Here is a 19428-nt window from a genome sequence, read left to right on the forward strand (position 1 = left end):
AGAACCCCTGCGCCATGTTGCGTCAGGGCCGGAGTGTTCCGTGAGTCTACCGCCATGCGCGGTGACGCCGCCCACAGTCTGTGCCAGGATGTAAGGCGGACCGGATTCCCTCACTGCACCGAATTCCCTTACCAAATTCCCTCACTGCACCGAATTCCCTCACTGCACCGAATTCCCTCACTGCACCGAATTCCCTCACCTCACCAAATTCCCTTACTCACCAAATTCCCTCACTGCACCGAATTCCCTTACTCACCAAATTCCCTCACTGCACCGAATTCCCTTACTCACCAAGTTCCCTCACTGCACAGAATTCCCTCACTGCACCGAATTCCCTCACTGCACCGAATTCCCTCACTGCACCGAATTCCCTTACCAAATTCCCTCACTGCACCGAATTCCCTCACTGCACCAAATTCCCTCACCTCACCAAATTCCCTTACTCACCAAATTCCCTCACTGCACCGAATTCCCTCACTGCACCGAATTCCCTCACTGCACCGAATTCCCTCACCTCACCAAATTCCCTCACCTCACCAAATTCCCTTACTCACCAAATTCCCTCACTGCACCGAATTCCCTTACTCACCAAGTTCCCTCACTGCACAGAATTCCCTTACTCACCAAGTTCCCACTCAGCAGTGAGCTGTCGGGCGCGATTCTCCGAAATGGAGACAAAGCCCCGACGCCGGAGTGAAAACCAGAGTGCTTCACTCCGGCGACGGAGCCCGCTCCCAGCCCCCTATTCTCTGGCCCCCGGGGGGCTAGGAGCGGCGTTGTGTATTATACACGCGCTGGGCCTTGGCACCGCATAAAAAGTGGCAGCGCGTAAATGACACGGCCGGCGTCACGTACATGAAGTCACGCGCGGATGCGCGGATTGGCCGGCGCCAACCCGCACATGCGCGGTTGCCATCCTCCCCGAGGCCTCCCCGCAAGAAGATGGCCCACGCCCGATCTTGCGGGGCAGCGGAGGAAAGGAGGTCCTCCTTTAGAGAGGTCGGCCCGCTGATCGGTGGGCCCCGATCGCGGGCCAGACCCCATCAGAGGCCCCCCCCTGTGCAGGAACCCCCCCCCCCCCCCCCCCAGAGGCTGCCCCCGCAGCGTTTCCGCGCAGTTCCTGCCGGCAGCGACCAGGTGTGAACGGCGCCGGCGGGAACCTGTCGTGTTGGGCAGGCCACTCGGCCCATCCGGGCCAGAGAATCGGCGCTCGCCCGTTACAAACGACGAGCGCCAATTCTCCCAGCGGCCAGCCGTGAATCTCGCCGCGCCGGTTTGGGGGGGGGTGGGAGAATCGCGTGCGGGTGCCGGGTCGGCGTGGCGGGACTCGCCCGGCGCCCCGCCGATTCTCCCACCCGATGTGGGGGGCGGGGGGGGGGGAATTCCGCCTGTCATCTTCAGGCTTGCTCCCTTTGCACACTTCACAAGACTGCCTGTATTTATATGAGCTGAAGTTCTACCGAGCACCAGTGGTTAAAGGAAGCAGTCCAAATTAGCTGCCTGATTAACCAAAGGTGGCTTCCTCTCCAGGAAGGATCTTTCTTATATAAAAGCAAATTACAGCGGATGTTGGAATCTGAAACAAAAACAGAAAATGCTGGACAATCTCAGCAGGTCTGACACGATCTGTGGAGAAGGAACAGAGCTAATGTTTTGAGTCTGGATGACTCTTGGCCAAAGGAATCTTTCTTATCCCTGACTACAACTGAAATGAAACAAGCAGTAAATTGTAGTTAAATGTCAAATGCAAACCAGGTATTTCCGAAGGAGATTAACCCTTAAAATTCAATCACTCATCAAATTCCAAAGTTCATATTCTGCATCCAGCTGCACTCAGTGATGAGTTGCTCTCTTCGTGTTTGCTGCCATCTTGGCTCTGATCCAACAGTCTAGAGGTATCGGATTTGATGGGCTTTGTCTGTCCTCTGCCTGACTGAGTGAAGAACTATAGTTTTGGTGAGTGTTGGTCTCTTTCTTTAAGGAACGATGTTGAAAGGCGCTCAGGGATGATTTACTGGACTAATACCAGGAATGGGCAAGTTGTCTTATTAGGAAAGGCTGGAGAAGTTAGGTTTGTATCCACTAGAGGTTAGAAGAGCAAGACGCGACTTGATCAAAACCTTTAAGATCCTGAGGGGTATTGACAGGGTGGATGTGGAGAGGTTGTGTGGGATTCTCCAATCTGTCAGCCGGTGATTCTCAGCGTGCGCCATTCGCTGGGGGTGGGCTTCCGTCTCCCTGCCGCTTGTCAGTGGGATTTCCAACGTTACCATGAAACTGGATTTCTTAGGCAGGGAGTACCTGTGGGGGTGTCCCCCTTTTACAGGGGTCCCTATTGGGGTGTCCCTATTACAGGGATCCCTGTGCTCCACCCCCCCCCCCCCCCCCCCCCCCATTACAGGGATCCCTGAGTGGGTCTCTCTATTACAGGGATCCCTGTGCGCTCCCCTCCCCCATTACAGGGATCCCTGAGTGGGTCTCTCTATTACAGGGATCCCTGTGTTCCCCCCCTCCCCCATTACAGGGATCCCTGAGTGGGTCTCTCTATTACAGGGATCCCTGTGATCCCCCCCGCCTCCCCCATTACAGGGATCCCTGTGGGGGTTTCCCTATTAAAGGGGCACTGTGGGGAGCCCCCCTATTACAGGGATCCCTGAATGGGTCTCTCTATTACAGGGCTCCCTGTGGGAGGTCCCCATATTACAGAGGACCCTGTGGGGGGTCCCCCTATTGCAGGGGTCCCTGTGGGGGTCTCCCTATTAAAGGGGCACTGTGGGGAGCCCCCCTATTACAGGGATCCCTGAGTGGGTCTCTCTATTACAGGGCTCCCTGTGGGAGGTTCCCATATTACAGAGGTCCCTGTGGGGGGTCCCCCTATTACAGGGGTCCCTGTGGGGGTCTCCCTATTAAAGGGGCTCTGTGGGGAGTCCCCCTATTACAGGGCTCCCTGTGGGGGGTCCCCCTATTACAGGGGTCCCTGTGGGGGGGTCCCCCTATTACAGGGGTCCCTGTGGGGGGGGTCCCCCTTATTATATGGATCCCAGTTTGGGGGAGGTTTGTGGGGAGGAGGGTTTGGTAGAGGATGCATGGGCAGGCAGTGCATTGTTGGGGCGCTGAGGCCCTTGGATGGTCTCTACCAGCGTGACCCACCACGAGGCCCACCACGTAGGGCCATACTGGTAAAAAACACATGATCCACGCCCACGTGGTTTCTCCATGGGGCCGGGAGAAACACGGGAGGCTGGAACATAGGGCACCGGGCCCGCTAAATAGATGCAAATGGGTCATTAATTGCATTTATTCACATCCGCCTGCCGGCACTTATCGTGGACCTCCTTCACGCCGTAAATGGGGGGGTCGGAGCACCCGGCGCCGATCCCGATTTTCCCCCCACACCCGATCCTCCATCACATCGGGAACGCATTCCGTGCGTCCCGGTGCAGAACATGCCGCTCTGTGTATTTCTGATATTGATTCAGGGCTATATAGCAGCCCAGACACTGGGGGAGACTCGCCTGCTCCTCTGTGAAATGGTGCCCTGGGATCTCGAGTCCAAAGGAAAGGGGCAGATGGGACTTAAATTGACTTTGTGTCGAAATGATGGCATCTCCAACAGCACACCTTCAGCACTGCACTGCAGCATCAGCTTCATTGTTTGTGCTCAAGTCTCTGCTGTGGGACTCACACCCACAATCTCTGACTCAGAGGGGAGAGCGGTTGGCCATTTAGGACTGAGATGAGGAGAAATTTCTTCAGTCAAAGGGTGGTGAGCCAGAGGAATTCTCGACCACAGAAGGCTGTGCAGGCAAAATGTCTGAATATATTTCAGAAGGAAATAGATAGATTTCTCGGTTCTAAAGGTGTCAAAGGCTATGGGGAGAGTTTAGGGGTACGGCGTTGAGATAAGATGATCAGCCGCGATCATGTTGAATGTCAGGGCCTACACCTGCTCCCATTTCTACGTTGCTACCTCCCAAAGGCCTAGAGTATGTGTGAAGCATAGTCAGAATGTCTGTGATTCTTTCCCCCATGGCCCAGAATCAAACAAAGTTCTGTCAGAAATGATCGTCGGAAACCTGGGTGCAGTGAGACGAAAATTCTGAGCCTTCTCCGTGACCAAAGATACCATTAAACAGGCTCGGTTTGTACTCTGGGAGCTGGCCTTCTCCTAATAGCACACCACTGGTTATAAATGGGCAATTTGAATTGAACAAAACCCATCACATTGCCAGGCATTTTGCATAATTTAATTGAATTGCTGAGAATAAATGCCTATTATGTTGCACTAGACAATTGGAAGCTGCCATTTATCAAATGCTATAGCTTAATTAAAGTGCTGTTTAATCCACCAAAGAGATAACATTTTAGCAAAGTTACGCTCTGTGCTTTCTTTCAATGCATCAACTTTGTTTTAATGTGATTGCCTGCAAAGGATGATTGTAATAACCATGATAGTTGACCACAGCCACCAGCTGGAAATCTGGGCCTAGCTGAGGCCATCAGCTTCTGCTTGCAAAGCTCCCGAGTTTACTACCGCAGCATCTCTCCACTGTGTCAGGACTTCGGTGATAACCCTTCACCTTTTTCAGGGAAGGTGGTACAGTACTAATATGACGTTTGTCAGATTATTTGTAAAACAGGGGAATACGCACATACGGATTAGGAGCAGGAGTAGGCCCCTCGGGCCTGCCCCGCCATTCAATATGATCGTGGCTGATCTGATTGTAAACCCAACCCCACATTTCTGTCTACCCCCTGATAACCTTTCGCCCCCTTGCTTACCTCTGCCCTGAAAATATTCAAGCACTGTGTTTCCATTGCCTTTGAGGAAGAGAATTTCACAGTCTGAGAGAAAAAGATTCTCCTCATCTCTGTCCTAAATGGTGAGAGATTGCAGGACTCTGACCCCTAGTTCTAGATTCTCCCACAAGAAGGAAACATCCTCTTCACATCCACCCTGTCAAGACCCCTCAGGATCTTATGTGTTTCAATCAAGTCACCTCTTACTCTTCTCAACTCCAGCGGATACAAGCTTAGTCTGTCCCAACAGTTCCTCGTGAGACAACCCATCCATTCCCGGCATTAGTCGAGTAAACCTTCTCTGAATTGCTGCCAGCACATTTAAGTCTTCCCTTAAGTAAGGAGACTAATACTGTACACTGTACTCCAAATGTGGTCTCACCAATGCTCCCGTACAAATGAAGTGTACAGGGGGCTCGAGTGGTAACCATTCCCACCTTTTATCGAACAGGGCAGAGGTCAATCATTACTGCATTCTGTCCCTGTGTGTGATTCACAGATGGGTGTTGGGTGGGGTTACTGGGTTATGGGGATAGGGTGGAGGTGTGGGCTTGGGTAGGGTGCTCTTTCCAAGAGCTGGTGCAGACTCAATGGGCCGAATGGCCTCCTTCTGCACTGTAAATTTTATGATTCTATTCTATGATTCTCTGATTTAATGACCATCGGTAATCCTATCACCTGCTTATCCTTGACTGTAGTTTAAAGTCTTTGAGATGATAAGCAGATCATTGATGCTTCTCATAGTACTGAACAGATGTCCGTATTCAACATCATTAAATTATTTGGTGAATTAGTGATTAACTCCCCTCTTGAAGTTTGCTACAGATTGACAACACCCCCAGGAGATCAGGCAAGCAGCCATTCAAGCATGAAGCAAGCTAGTGAGTGCAAGTAGGCTGTTTGACCAGAATGGGGTTGACCACCACAGCCAAGATCAGTCCTGTAGGAGTCATTCAAGGGCCAGACACTCACCCGAACTCCTCCTCACCCTCTCCCTCCCACACCATTTGGCCCCACCCTCATTCAGAAGCCACCTCTCAATACCGACCATCGCCACCCATGAACAGAAGATGAGAGGAAGTGGGTAATTGTTGACATGCCTGGATCTGTACTCTCGCCACCTGTGCCTACACTACATTGCATTACATCAGGGGCAAGAGCCCTGTCTCATTCCCCTCCCTCAACTGGCAGGGGTGATGGTGGGAGGGGAGGGGGGAACAGAGTGGAATGGTGCTGAAGCAAAGTGGCCCGAGGTTGTGATCAGCCAGCCCAGCACAGATCAGTGTATTTTTACCCTGTGAGTTTCTAATACCTGATCCAATGCCAAATCAAAAAAAAGGACATGCATTTCCTGAGTGCCCTTCAGACATCTCAAACTGTTTTATAGCCATTGACATATTTTTTGAAGTATAGACCCTGTTGTTATGTCAGGAACATGGCAACTGATTTACACTCAGCGAACTCCCACACAGAGCAATGACCAGGTAATCTGTGTTTGTGATGTTGATTGAAGGAGAGGGATTGGCACAAAAGGTCCTGGGAGAACTCTGCTGCTCCCGTTCAAGAAAGCACCAAGGACTCTTTTATATCGGCCCTGAGAGGCAGATGGGACCTCGATTCCACATCCCATCTCATGACGCCAGTGCAGAACTCCCTCCGTGCCACACTGGGAACGTCAGCCCCGACTGTTGTGCTCAAGTCTCCAGACTGGGCTTGAACCCACAACCTCCTGACTCACAGGATGGAGCTGTGCACTGAACCACAGCTGACACTGCTAACTACTGCCTACCGAGCCACTGGGCAATCCACAAGCTATTTCCACACCCTTCTTCCAAAAATTAGTAACACGTGGTGCAAATGAGGAGTATTTTTGAAAGACCTAAAAGTGCCAAGAATAATGAAATGCTGGTTGAAATATTCATGGGAAGCTGTTGAGTTAGTTGTTCACTCTGAATTGTGATTACAGATTGATGGAAAATATATCCCTTTTTAGAAGGAGTCTACTCTGCCCATCTAGTCTGCACCAACCCTCGGAAACAACACCCCACCTAGGTCCACACCTCCACCCTAACCCCACCTAACCTGCACATCTCTGGGGCACTAAGGGGCAATTCAGCATGACCAAGCCACCTAACCTGTACACCTTCGTGAACTGTGGCAGGAACCCGGAGCACCCGGAGGAAACGCACGCAGATACGGGGAGAAAGTGCAAACTCCACACGGACGGTCGCCCGAGGGTGGGATTGAACCCGGGTCCCGCCCGCTGTGAGGCAGCAGTGCTAACCACTGTGCAGCTGTGCGCCATACATTACTAACATTGCGAGCTATGAGTGTTGTTTGCGGATTTCAAAAGTTGCATGCTTTCCATCAAAGAACATCTGGAAAATAATGGCCAGGCCCTTTTATCACAGACCACAGAACAAAACTCTGCTCTTTGTATCTAAATTTACACCAAGTCCCATTCAGCCCTTTTCTCGCTGGTGATGGCCTCCTCGTCCAGCAATGTCTGGATTATGTTCAAGTCACTTCGCTGCTTCCTATCTCTGTAACTCCCTCCAGACCTTTTCCGGTCGCTGTGCTCATTCAATTCTGGCCTCCTCGCAAATCCCCGATTCCCTTTGCTCCATCCTTTGCAGCTCTACCTTCAGCTGCCTGGGCCCCAAGCTCTGGAGTTCCCTCCATTAACCTCTCCCCCTCGTGTTCCCTAAATCTTTACCTCTTGGATCAGGCGTTTGGCCACATGTCCTAATATTTGTTACATGACTCGGTGTCACATTTATCTGATTATTCCTCTGTGAAATGCCTTGGAATGTTTTTTTCTATACTAATCATGCTATATACACACGGTGTTTCTGCTGCATGTAGGTTTGAAGCAATTGTGTTCCAGGTGACCTTAAAGGGGAAGGCTCTTCTCTGGGCTTTGTGCAATGATGACTTACTGACAGATTTAGGGCGAAATTCTCCCAACGGGAGACAAAGTGCCGACGCTGGAGTGAAAACCGGAGTGTTTCACTCCGGCGTTGGAGGCCGCTCCTCGCCCCTATTCTCCCACCCCCAGGGGGCTAGGAGCAGCGCCGCATCAATTTTGTGCGTCAGGCCTTGGCGCCGTGTAAATTACGTGGCCGGCGGCGCTTAAATGACATCACCCGCGCATGCGCGGTTGCCGTCTTCCCCGTGGGCGCCCCGCAAGACATGTCGGAGTGATCATGCGGGGCGGCGGAGGAAAAAGAGTGCGTTCTTTAGAGATGCCAGCCCGGTGGGCACCGATCACGGGCCAGACCCCTCCTGAGCACCCCCCTGGTGCTCGATCCTCCCTCCCCCCCCCCACAGGCCGCACACGCAGCGTTCGCGCGCTGTTCACGCCGGCAGCGACCAGGTGTGGTTGGCGCCGACGTGAACCCGTTGGATTGCGCAGGCCGCTCGGCCCATCCGGGCCGGAGAATCACCACTCGCCTGTTAGAAACGGCGAGCGGCGATTCTCCAAGCGGCCTGTCGTGAAACGCGGCACGCCATTTTTGGGGGGGGGGGGTGGGTGGGAGAATCGCGTGCGGGTGCCAGGGCAGCGTGGCGGGAATTGTCCGGCACTCCTGTGATTCTCCCACCCGGCGTGGGGGTCGGAGAATCGCGCCCTTAGTATGAAATGAATTTAACAGGTATCAGCTAGAAATTGTACACAGTGCCACACCATGCACCATATTAGATGAGGTCTATGCCAGAGAGCCATTGCCATTAGTTGGGAGTTTGCTCTATTTAAATCAGTGGGTGAACCACAGGCAGTACAGGGCCCCATGATTCCCTGCAAGTATTCGATTGGGAATCCAGCACCCTTGCAGGTGCAGCATTTGGTTATGCAGTGATACTAAGCTTGAGGAGGCCAGACCAAAAATAAAGGCCCAAGGGGAGTCTGAAATGAAATGGAGAAAGGCCACTTGCTTCAGAGGGACTCCTCCCACCTTCCTGTAGTGTCAGGCCTGAGAATTGACTATACGATCAGGGTGGGGCCCTGGCTCCAGACCCAGGCTTCAATTACAGTAGATCTGCGATACGAGTGCAATGGGGAACCATTACACAGCAGGGGTGGCGCAGTGGTCAGCACTGCTGCCTCACATCGCCAGGGGCCCGGGTTTGATTCTGGCCTAGGATATCTGTGTGTGTGGAGTTTGCACATTCTCCAGTGCCTGTGTGGTTTTGCTCCGGTTTCTTCCCAACCATGTGCAGTTTTGGTGGATTGAGCATGCTAAATTGCCCGAGTGTCCAAAGATGTTCAGGTTAGGCAGGGTGACGGGGCTAGGGCGGGGGAGTGACCCTCTTTCTACGGGTCGGTGCTGGCTCGATAGGCCGAATGGTCTCCGTCTACAAAGCAGGGGTTCTTTTAGTTCTATGCTGTGTGGCAGCAGACTTGACTGGCCAAATAGCTTACACTGGTTCCTGTTCTGTTCTTAAGTTATTCAGTGCATTCACCAGTAGCCACATGTAGCTAATTAGGATTCCAGTTGTAGCTAAACTGATCCTTAATTATTAGATACAAATGACAATAGACATGATTGTTAAGTCTTTGATCCCAATCCCCATTCACAGAAGGTACAATTGTGGACTTTAACCTTCTCTTGTGTTTCGTTTTTGACTAAATGGTAAGACAAAAAGCAGAGTGCGTGAGGTTCTTCTGATCATTGTGGGTGCCTTACTTAGTTACGGAATGCTGGCTGATGTTTGCAGTGTAAATATCTGTGTGAAGTACATTTACTTGGATTTTGTGTGCGTATATAAAGGGCGGGAATCTCTGCCCAGCGACGCCGGAATTGCGAATCACGATCGGGCGGAGAATCACACTTCAGCTGAAAATCAAGGTGGCCGCCGGGCGCCCAATGGAACTCCATATTCCGGTACCTTGATAGCGGCCTGAATATGTTCCACTCCCCCCCACCGCCCGGTGTAAAACAGGTGCAATGAAGCCCAATTTCCAGGCGGCAATATCGTGCGCCCCAAGGACCTCTGAATAATGTTCTCTGAGTTTGGAGCAGGCCTTTTTTCAGGCAACAGGGATGGCCACCTAAAACAGACACGAGGGGCCTAATGCCTCTTTCAGGATCCCTCTGGAAAATCGGACTGTCGCGAGCGGGACAAGCCAGGTCGTCCACGCTGCAGGTGGTCCTTCCCAACCACTGAACATTGAATAAAATGATTATTTTGCTTCAATTCACGGAGAGCCAGGATGATCTGGAGTGCTCCTCCAGGCAGTGTAGCTCACCCAGTGGCAGTGGGTGCTCTCCAAATTGAGGGGCTCTGCTCGATAGGCAAGCAGCCCACACTTTCAAAAATGGCGGGCGAGCGATCTGTGGCAACTCGCCCAAATGATCAAAATGAGCCCTGAGGCTCAATTTCAGGCTGGCCTCAGGCCTGAGCAGCCCTGCTGCTTGGCCCATTTTACCTGCAATGTCTCCTAACGGTAGGGGGTCATATGAATCAGTACTCAATTCCAAATACTAATGACGTTAGGCAGAAAACTAATTAAAAAAAATATATAAATTTAGAGTACCCAATTCATTTTTTCCAATTAAGGGGCAATTTAGTGTGGCCAATCCACCTAGTCTGCACATCTTTTGGGTTGTGGGGTCGAAACCCACGCAGACACGGGGAGAATGTGTAAACTCCACACGAACAGTGACCCACAGCCGGGATCGAACCTGGGATCTCGGTGCCGTGAGGCAACAGGGCTAACCCACTGCGCCACCGTGCTGCCCCAGAAAACTGATTTTTATGTGGGCTTGAGTGGTGTCGAAATATTGGCCCAAGCACCTTAAGAGTTAAGATTTTGAGACATTATTTGGCACCTTGCCACTCTAACCCTTGGGGCACCTGACTTACAGCAGAATCTTTTGTATCTGAGTGTTGTTCCAGAACAAAACATCATCGTGTCACAAAAGGGTCTACGGTGTAATTAGACTTCAATTAGCTGAGTGCAGCTTCACAGAGGCAGATTTCAAGCAAGATATGAAAGGACTCTCCAGATTCTGTGCCCCCTCCATTGCCTGGACTGAACGTGACACTGTTAAAGAACATACTGTCTCTCTCAGTTATCGTCTGCTTTTTCCGCTGTGCCTGCTGGTTGTAAGCCATCGCACTGGGTTCTATTTCTGTAAACAGATGGGCTATTGTAACCATCTTTGGTCAATTTGGACCTATCTCCCACTGTGAGCTCTGGGCATGGAGTCAGTGGTCCCTGTGGTTCAGTGGGTCACACTCTCACCCCTAGCATCAGAAGTTTGTGGATCAGTTTCCAGTCCAGAAAGTTGAATGCAAAATCTAGTCCAACACTCCCCCAGAGTACTGTGCTTATTCCATTATCGCTAGTGGCTGATAACCTGTGTTAACATTAAAGTACACGATGGCCTAAATATGAAGGTCAATGGTGGGGGGGGGTTAGTTGTGAAAGTTTTGCTTGTTGCAGGTCTGGAGTAACAAGCCTTCATTTTCACAGGAGCAGTTTCAGGAGTAAGGGGTTCTGATCGCTGCCCTGTATTCCCCTTCATGACTAGGTGGGAAACCTTCATTTCAGGTGAACATGAGACCATTGTATTAAAGCAGAGAGAGGCATAACTTGGACTGCGGCCAAGTGGAGGATGAGGACGCAACGGAGGGAAGTGAATTGTGACTAAGTTAACAGAAACAAAGGAAACAAAATGATCTGAGACTCGAGTCAAGTCACTGGGCTAGTCTGTGCTTGTACTGGGAAGCCAGGCGCATCCAGAATAAGATGCTTCAGTTCGAGATGCCGGCATCAACTGGAACATGTAATATTATAGATCAGTCTAGGTGAGAATTCGCTCCATATTCAAGAAAATGGGTGGCGGGGGGGGGGGGGGGGGGGGGGACTTGCATTTATGTGACACCTTTCATGATCTAGCGATGTCTCAGAGTGCCGAACGGCCAAAAGAAATACTTTTTGACGACTTGTCACTGTTGTAATGTTGGGAAATGAGGCAGCCTGGTTGCGCACAGCAAGATCCCACAATACACACCGTGATTATGACTGGGTGATCTGTTTCAGTGATGTTCGTTGCTGGTTCAATATTGGCCAGGTCAGCGGGGAGAAATCTCCTGCACTTCTTTGAAATAATGGCATGGAATTGGTTCTTTGTCCCCCGAGAGGACAGATAGATCCTCACTTATCTAAATGATGCCATCTCTAGACAGTGCAGAACTGTCCTGGGCGTGTCAGTCCATAATTTGTGACCAGGTGTTTGGAGCGGGACTTGAACCCTGAACAGCCTTTAAACACAACAGTCACAGCGTTACCCACTGAACTGTGGCGGATGTGAGCAGCAAGTGCTTAGGCTAAGCTGTCCATTTGAGCACAGTACCAAGTTCTGGCCACCAAGCCCCAGAGCTGGGGCAGAACAGAGCAGAGGCATGAAACTGTGTCAGTATTAAGAGGAAGAACCAGTGGAAATTGGGCTTTTTTAGTTTTGAAGGGCAGGCCTCTAAGAAGGGCCCTCACAGTACTGTGAAAAATAACAGTACAGGGAGAGTTCAAACTGAAGTGTAGCATCAAGGAAGTAACAGTAAACTGAGGGCACAAGTTCAAATTGGTGAATGTCAAACAAAGAACAAAGGTCAGGTTATTCTTTCTCATGTAAACCACACTCGCTGCATGGAACAGAGGATCTGGTAAGGTAATGCAGGCCAAAATCCTGCTATAATTGGCGGACAGTTGGATATTGAAATGGAGGGACTTATGGGGACTATAAAACTTGAAATAGGTGCACACATATCCCAGGGGAATTGGCAAAATGAGTCAGGATGATTATTAGGCCTGGATGTTCCTGCACAAAACTGCCTATTGTTCCGAACAAGGCATAATTTTAAGTTGAATTTGTACATTTCTGTGTTAAGAAAGGTAAAAATGTTTGCGTTTCGTTTAGGTTATGTTTCTGAACCTTGGTGCCTCGGTGTCTGGATAGTTTTGTGTCCGAAAGGTTTCTGTTTCTTTGGGTGCATGTGTGTATATATACATTTTCAATGAGGTCTTACATTCCCCGAAGCAATGGGTTAAAAGGGATCGAAGGTTCAGTGATTCTGAAATAAAAACACTTAAGTAAAAAAGCTTCACTGTTGCCGATAGTGATCCAGGGCCAGGCACAGAAAAGACAGCAGATGAGAGGGGGAGCATTCAGTGTGTGTATTAGAAAGGGAAGACAGAGATTTCAGCATCACTGAGAAGGAGATAATCTACAAGGCTAGTGGGACAGTGGTTAACTGAATAACCAGCAATGGGACTCAGTAACGGGATCAGTTTAGCAAAGGTGCTACTTAAAGGCTGAGTTTATAGAACTTGTTCGCTCCATAGTCGAAGAAAAAGTGTCTAATGTGCGGTTTTTGAGTGTCTCACGGAAAGATAAGGCGCTGGATTCTCTGTTCGCCGATACTGAAATCGCGGGCGAGATTCTTCGAGCCCCGGGCCGGGTCGGAGAATTGGCGCCACTGCGCCACGCCGCCCCGACGCCGGCGCGCGATTCTCCGAGTTGCGGAGAATCAGCGACATTTGCGCCGGCGCATTTGGCGCGGCGCCGGTCGAGGGCCGCTGTACGCGGTGGGGCCGCCGATTCTCCAGCCCGGACGGGCCGAGTGGAAACGGCAGAGTCCCGCCGGTGCCGTCCACACCTGGTCGCTGCCGGCGGGAACTCTGCGCGAAGGGCCGGGGGCGGCCTGTGGGGGGGAAGGGGGCCTCCGATGGGGTCTGGCCCGCGATCGGGGCCCACCAATCGGCGGGCCGGCATCTTTCCATCCCCTCCGGGCCTACTTTGTTGCGCGTCTGGCCCCAGAACCCCCGCGCCATGTTGCGTCGGGACCGGAGCGTTCATTCAGGCCACCGCGCATGCGCGGGTTGGCGCCACCTCCAGTGCGCGCCAGGAAGTAAGGCTGGAGCGGTGCCGTGCTGGCCTCCTGTGGTGGCCAGAATCGGTGCTGCCCGCCCCCATTTAGCGCCATCGTGAAAGGTGATGGCGTTCACGACAGCGCGAACACTCTGTCTCCATTTAGGAGAATCGCGTCCCGCGTTCAGTGACATGTTTTGGCGCTGAAATTGAGACTGCTGCTGGTTTTCCAATTCTCCGTCCCCCCCGAAAATCGGTGTATTCGTGGAGCAGGCAGAATTCCCGATGGCATGGGACTCTCATAGTCCTGCCGTTAGCATCACCGAAACCAGGGTGTGCAATCCGGCGGAGAATAGCATGCGACACCAAAATCGCGGTAGGCATCGGTTTGATTTTCTGTTACCTCGAATACGGTGTTGCACGCCCCAGGTATTTTAAACACCGTTTGCATATCATCAGTGGGCTCACCCGCGGTTCTCCGCCTCCAATGGGCTGAGTTCCCGACGGCACAGTCCACGTGTGCTCTCCTGGCATGGTGGCTGCTGAGAGGGCACTATCCAACACCGCTATACTTTGTCGACAGTCATGCCACTGGCTGAGGGCGTGGTGGGGGGGGGGGGCTTCTGCCTGGGCCGGGGGAATAGTAGGGGGTGGCCAGGAGGTGGGCTGTGGGGTCGGGGTGGGCGGGTATGCAACACCATTACCGCAGCCGGCAAGGTAGCCATGCGGCTCTGTAGGCCGCTGACAGCCCGCTTTAAACCTGGTGCCTTTGGTTGTGTAAGTGGGTGCCCTCTGACCCCAGCTGACCCATCAGCTGTATGGGTGCTCCAGCACAACCTGCCCCATCCTTTTGGCTTTGATAAGTGTGTGTATGGAGGGGGTTATTTTTATACGCGGCTGCAGCTTGTCAGCCCTTCGAGTGTCAATCACGGACCCAGCGAATCCCGCACAGTGAGATGGACATGAGGGAGGTGATAGATGGATTTCAGCAACCAGTGGATGGGAAACATTCAGGATGAGAGGTAGACGATCTTGTCACTGGCCGTAACCACCGTCTCCTAACTCCTCAAATTCCAGAAAGACTCATCCCAGGGCCTCTAACACTCAACAGTGCGAAGTGGAAATACATACAGCATACGAATTAGGATCAGGAATAGGCCACTCAGCCCTTTGAGCCTGCTCCACCATTCAATAAGATCATGGTTAACCTGATTGTCACCTCCTGCCTACTTCCGGTAACCTTTCACCCCATTGCTTATCAAGGATTTATCTACCGCTGCCTTGAAAACACTCAGAGACTCTGCTTCCACTGCCTTTTGAGGAAGGGAGTTCCAAAGGCTCATGACTCTCTGAGAGGCAACATTTTTCCTCATCTCTGTTGTAAATGACCAACATTTGAATTTTATACAGTGACCCCTAGTTCTAGAATCTCCCATAAGAAGAAACATCCTCTCCACACACAGACCCCCTCGGGATCTTAAATGTTTCAATCAAGTCGCTTCTTATTCTTTCTGATTCCAGTCGATACAAGTCAAGCCTGGCCAACTTTTCCTCAGAAGACAATCCGCCCAATCCAGGTATTAGTCGAGTAAACAATTTCTGAACTGCTTCCAAAGCATTTACATGCATCCTTAATGAAGGCCCACCATCTCAAACTTGCCCTTGCCTGAGGCGTGGTGATCCTCAGGTTAAATCACCACCAGTCAGCTCTCCCCCTCAAAGGGGAAAGAAGTCTTTGGTCAGCTGGGATTATGGCCTGAGGGACTCCTGCTATGGCTCAGTGTCAAATTTTGTTTGATGATTCTGCTGTGAAGCATATTGGAGTTTGCACTTTCTCCCCGTGTCGACATGGGTTACCTCCGGGTGAACCGGTTTCCTCCCACTGTCCAAATATGTGGAGGTTAGGTGGATTGGCCATGATAAATTGCCCTTAGTGTCCAAAGGGTTAGGTGGGGTTGCTGGGTTATGGGGATAGGGTGGAGGCGTGGGCTTAAGTCGGGTGCTCTTTCCAAGGGCTGGTGCAGACTCGATGGGCCGAATATCCTCCTTCTGCACTGTCGGGATCCTATGATCTATGAACATATCACTATGTGAACTCTGCCAGATAAATGTCGTTGTGTTAAGGAACAAACTGTTCAAACAAATTGAAACTCCAAGACCGTAAAATAATTGTTGGTCATAATGATTGGAAGATCATCGGAATGTGTCGGGACATCAAAGGAATATGTTTTTACTGTTAATTCACACACATAGACTAGTGCAACCACTGGCCAAAGAAGTGAACAAGATAGTTGAGAAACATACTCACTTCATTGGTTTAAAGAGTGTCTGCCCATAGTTCTGGAAAGACATGATGAGTTTTAGCTGCGTACCTCCAGATTTCATCGCTGTGAGAAAAACACAGGTGGTTAAGTCATTAATACGCAACGTGTATTTTAATCAAATCACCTCCTCATTTGAAGGATCAGCCCTTTCTTTCATTGGTTGAACGACACAATATAAGAACAGGAGCAGGCCGTTCAACCTCTCGAACCTATGCCACCATCCATGGTTAATCTATTTCTCAAATTGCATTTGCCCGCCTTTGCTCCATGTCCCTGACTCACCCACTAAGCGAAAATTTATTCATCTCAGTCTTCGACATTTTCATTGACCCAAAGGTACATGGCCTTCAGGCAGGAGAAAGGCTGACAGACTTTTAATGCCATAAATTGTCTGGCTGTAATGTTGTGATCGTGGTGTTTTATTCCTGATTTCCCCCACGTGAGGAAATAGCTTATCTGTACCTACCCTGGCCAGCATGCAAAGTGTTGGTTCAAATTGCATCGAATGTATATAACCCTTCAGGCCATGTTCCAAATTGGAAATGACTCAATTTTTTTCTCTTTTGCTTGTCAAGCAGTTCCGTGGCGAATCTGGCATTGTTCTCCTTTGAGCAGGCTGATTAGCGGGTGATTTAACATTGAGATGATCAAAATTATTAAGGGCTTTGAGACAGCGATTGAGGGGGAAACCAGACCTGGTAAAAGAGACGGTTACCGGATGAAATAGATTCAAGGTGATTGGCAAAAGGACTCGAGGGAAGGTGAGAAGTTTCTTTTAAGGCCGTTGGTTGTGATCTGGGATGGACTGCCTGAATGGGCGGTGGAAGTAGATTTAATAATTGCATACGAGAGGGAATTGCTTATATTTGACTTTTTTTCATAAAATTTACAGTGCAGAAGGAGGCCATTCGGCCGATCGAGTTTGCACTGGTCCTGGGAAAGAGAACCCTATTTAAGCCCACGCCTCCACCCTATCCCTGTAACCCCACCTAACCTTTTGGACACTGAGGAGCAATTTAGCGTGGCCACTCCACCTAATCTGCACATCTTTGGACTGTGGGAGGAAACCGGAGCACCCGGAGGAAACCCACGCACATGTGGAGAGGAAGTACAAACTCCACACAGACAGTCACACGAGGCCAGAATTGGACCCAGGTCCCTGGAGCAGTGAGGCAGCAGTGGCAGCAGTGCTCCTTATGTGCGGTATGATTCTATGAACTTAACCCTGTGCCAGTGGGATGCTGTTCACCTCTGACACAGCCTCAACATGGTTAGTAGTTCCCATTGAAGGCAACTATCCAGTTGCTTACACTACTTGGATGGGAACAGGTCAAAATTGAGGCCTGTATGTGTTAGTGGCCATGCCTTCAGGCATTCTGTCACAAAATCAACTCATTACCATTACGTTCGAGTATAATGATTCTTTGTTACAAACCGGGTCCAAGTACAAATGAAACTCCTGTTTGCTGTACATGACTGGCCGGTGCAGCCTTCCGTCATTTTGGTGACTGAAGGGAATGGGGAACAAAGAACAATCAGTGAGTAAGGGCTAACATGGAGAAGAGGACAGCGCAGTGGCGTCAGAGACCCGGGTTCGATTCTGGCCTGTGGTCTGTCGGTGCGGAGTCTGCACGTTCTCCCCGTGTCTGCGTGGATTTCCTCCGGGTGCTCCGGTTTCCTCCCACAGTCCAAAGACGTGCAGGTTAGGTGGATGGCCTACGCTAAATTGCCCCTTAGTTTGTCGGTGTGTGTGTGTGTGTGTGAGTGTAGCTATGCTCTCTGCCCCTCAAACTATAAGGAGAAAGCTATGAGGAGAAATTTCTTCAGCCAGAGAGTGGCGAACCTGTGGAATTCGCTGCCACAGAAAGTAGTTTAGGCCAAAACGTTGTGTAATTTCAAGAAGGAATTCGATATTGCTCTTGGGGCTCAAGGGATCAAGTCATAGGGGGGAAGGCAGGATCAGGGTATTGAACTTGATGATCAGCCATGACCATAATGAATGGCGAAGCAGGGTCGATGGGCCGACTGGCCTCCTCCTGCTTCTATTTTCTCTGTTTCTATAAGCCCCTGGCGACAGACCAGTTCCAGGAATAATTAGCGACAGAAACAGATGTAAATCTGACCTGTGCACCGTCAAGAAGCGGGAAGGTTGAGAGAGCGAGAACATGAAGCAGGGATGTTTCCGTTACTCTATCATATGGAAATATATTCAGTTATCTGTTCCTTAGCCATCCCCCTTATCCCTTTCTTATTCTGGATATCCCCCAATTCTCTCCCTGAGGAAACTCATGTCGCCATAGTCCCAGATGACCATGGGCTGCTTTCCCCTTTGACAGGGAGAGCTGCCTGGTGGGGATTTAACCTGAGGATCACCTCAGGCGAGGGGGCAAGGTTGAGAAGGCGGAGCCTTCATGAATAACCTCAGCCGGTACGGGAATTGAACCCACGCTCTTGGCCTTGTTGCGCATCCCGAACCAGCTGTCCAGCCAACTGAGCTAAACCAGCCTCCAAGTCAGGCGCAACGAGGCCGGTAAATCCCGGCCTTCCTTCCTGACCTCTGCAGCAGAATGTTTTGCATTAAGGAGAAGGAGCCCCAGATTTAATGAATTTCCCCCCTGCTTGGGTTGTTCACTCTTTCCTACGTTTTACTGTTGGACCCAAAGCACCCAACTGATCACCACTGAAGTGATGATGTGGAGATGCCGGCGTTGGACTGGGGTGAGCACAGTAAGAAGTCTTACAACACCAGGTTAAAGTCCAACAGGTTTGTTTCAAACACGAGCTTTCGGAGCACAGCTCATTCCTCAGGTGAAGTGAAAGGAAGCATCGAGAGATTTCTGGAATGTGGGAAAATTGGAATGGCTCTCCCTTTCATGTCTCGCTTCTCTTCCTACCTCCTAATCTTTCCTCTTCTCCCTCTCTTTTGTGTTGAGGGTGAATCGCGCCTTGAAATTAGAACGAGGGCTTCCACAGGTGGTCCACAGGTGGTCAGGGTGAATTCCTTCGCACAAAGGCTGGTGAAAACCTGGAACTCCCTCTGCATTTGGGGGAAACTGGGATTGATAAGATTTCTGTTCGCTGGAGGGTTCTAAGGTTTACGGAACCAAGACAGGTAGATGGGGGTAGAGGTGGAGCAGTCACTATTGAATTGTGTAGCAGAACGATGGGCCGATGGGCCTCGTCCGTTTTTTCCCAATCTGTCAATGAGACAACGGCGAGATAAACTGCGCGGAGTTGCGGGGGAGGGTCGCACCACATCATCCACATGGCTTCATTGTAACAAAAATGAACAAGCGAGTTCATCCCCTCCCTCTGATTTAACAATGCAAACTGCTTTGCATGAGGACGCTGCCTGCTTTACAATTCAAAACAATGATTTTCATATCCTCAGAGCGAGCCGGTTCTGGAACCCAGCCAGTGTACATAATCTC

At 50.8% G+C, this 19428-nt stretch overlaps 1 protein-coding gene across 1 annotated transcript in view; it reads right to left on the minus strand.

The window, feature by feature from the left end:
• The window catches only part of fam20cb (FAM20C golgi associated secretory pathway kinase b), a 114356-nt gene that overhangs the window by 43622 nt on the left and 51306 nt on the right, over positions 1-19428 (minus strand). The window contains exon 3 of the mRNA XM_038819955.1: positions 15982-16060. Within this exon, the coding sequence (XP_038675883.1) occupies positions 15982-16060 (79 nt within the window). The remainder of the gene's footprint in view (positions 1-15981; positions 16061-19428) is intronic.

Source organism: Scyliorhinus canicula, chromosome 15, assembly GCF_902713615.1.
Source record: "Scyliorhinus canicula chromosome 15, sScyCan1.1, whole genome shotgun sequence".
Classification (NCBI taxonomy): domain Eukaryota; kingdom Metazoa; phylum Chordata; class Chondrichthyes; order Carcharhiniformes; family Scyliorhinidae; genus Scyliorhinus; species Scyliorhinus canicula.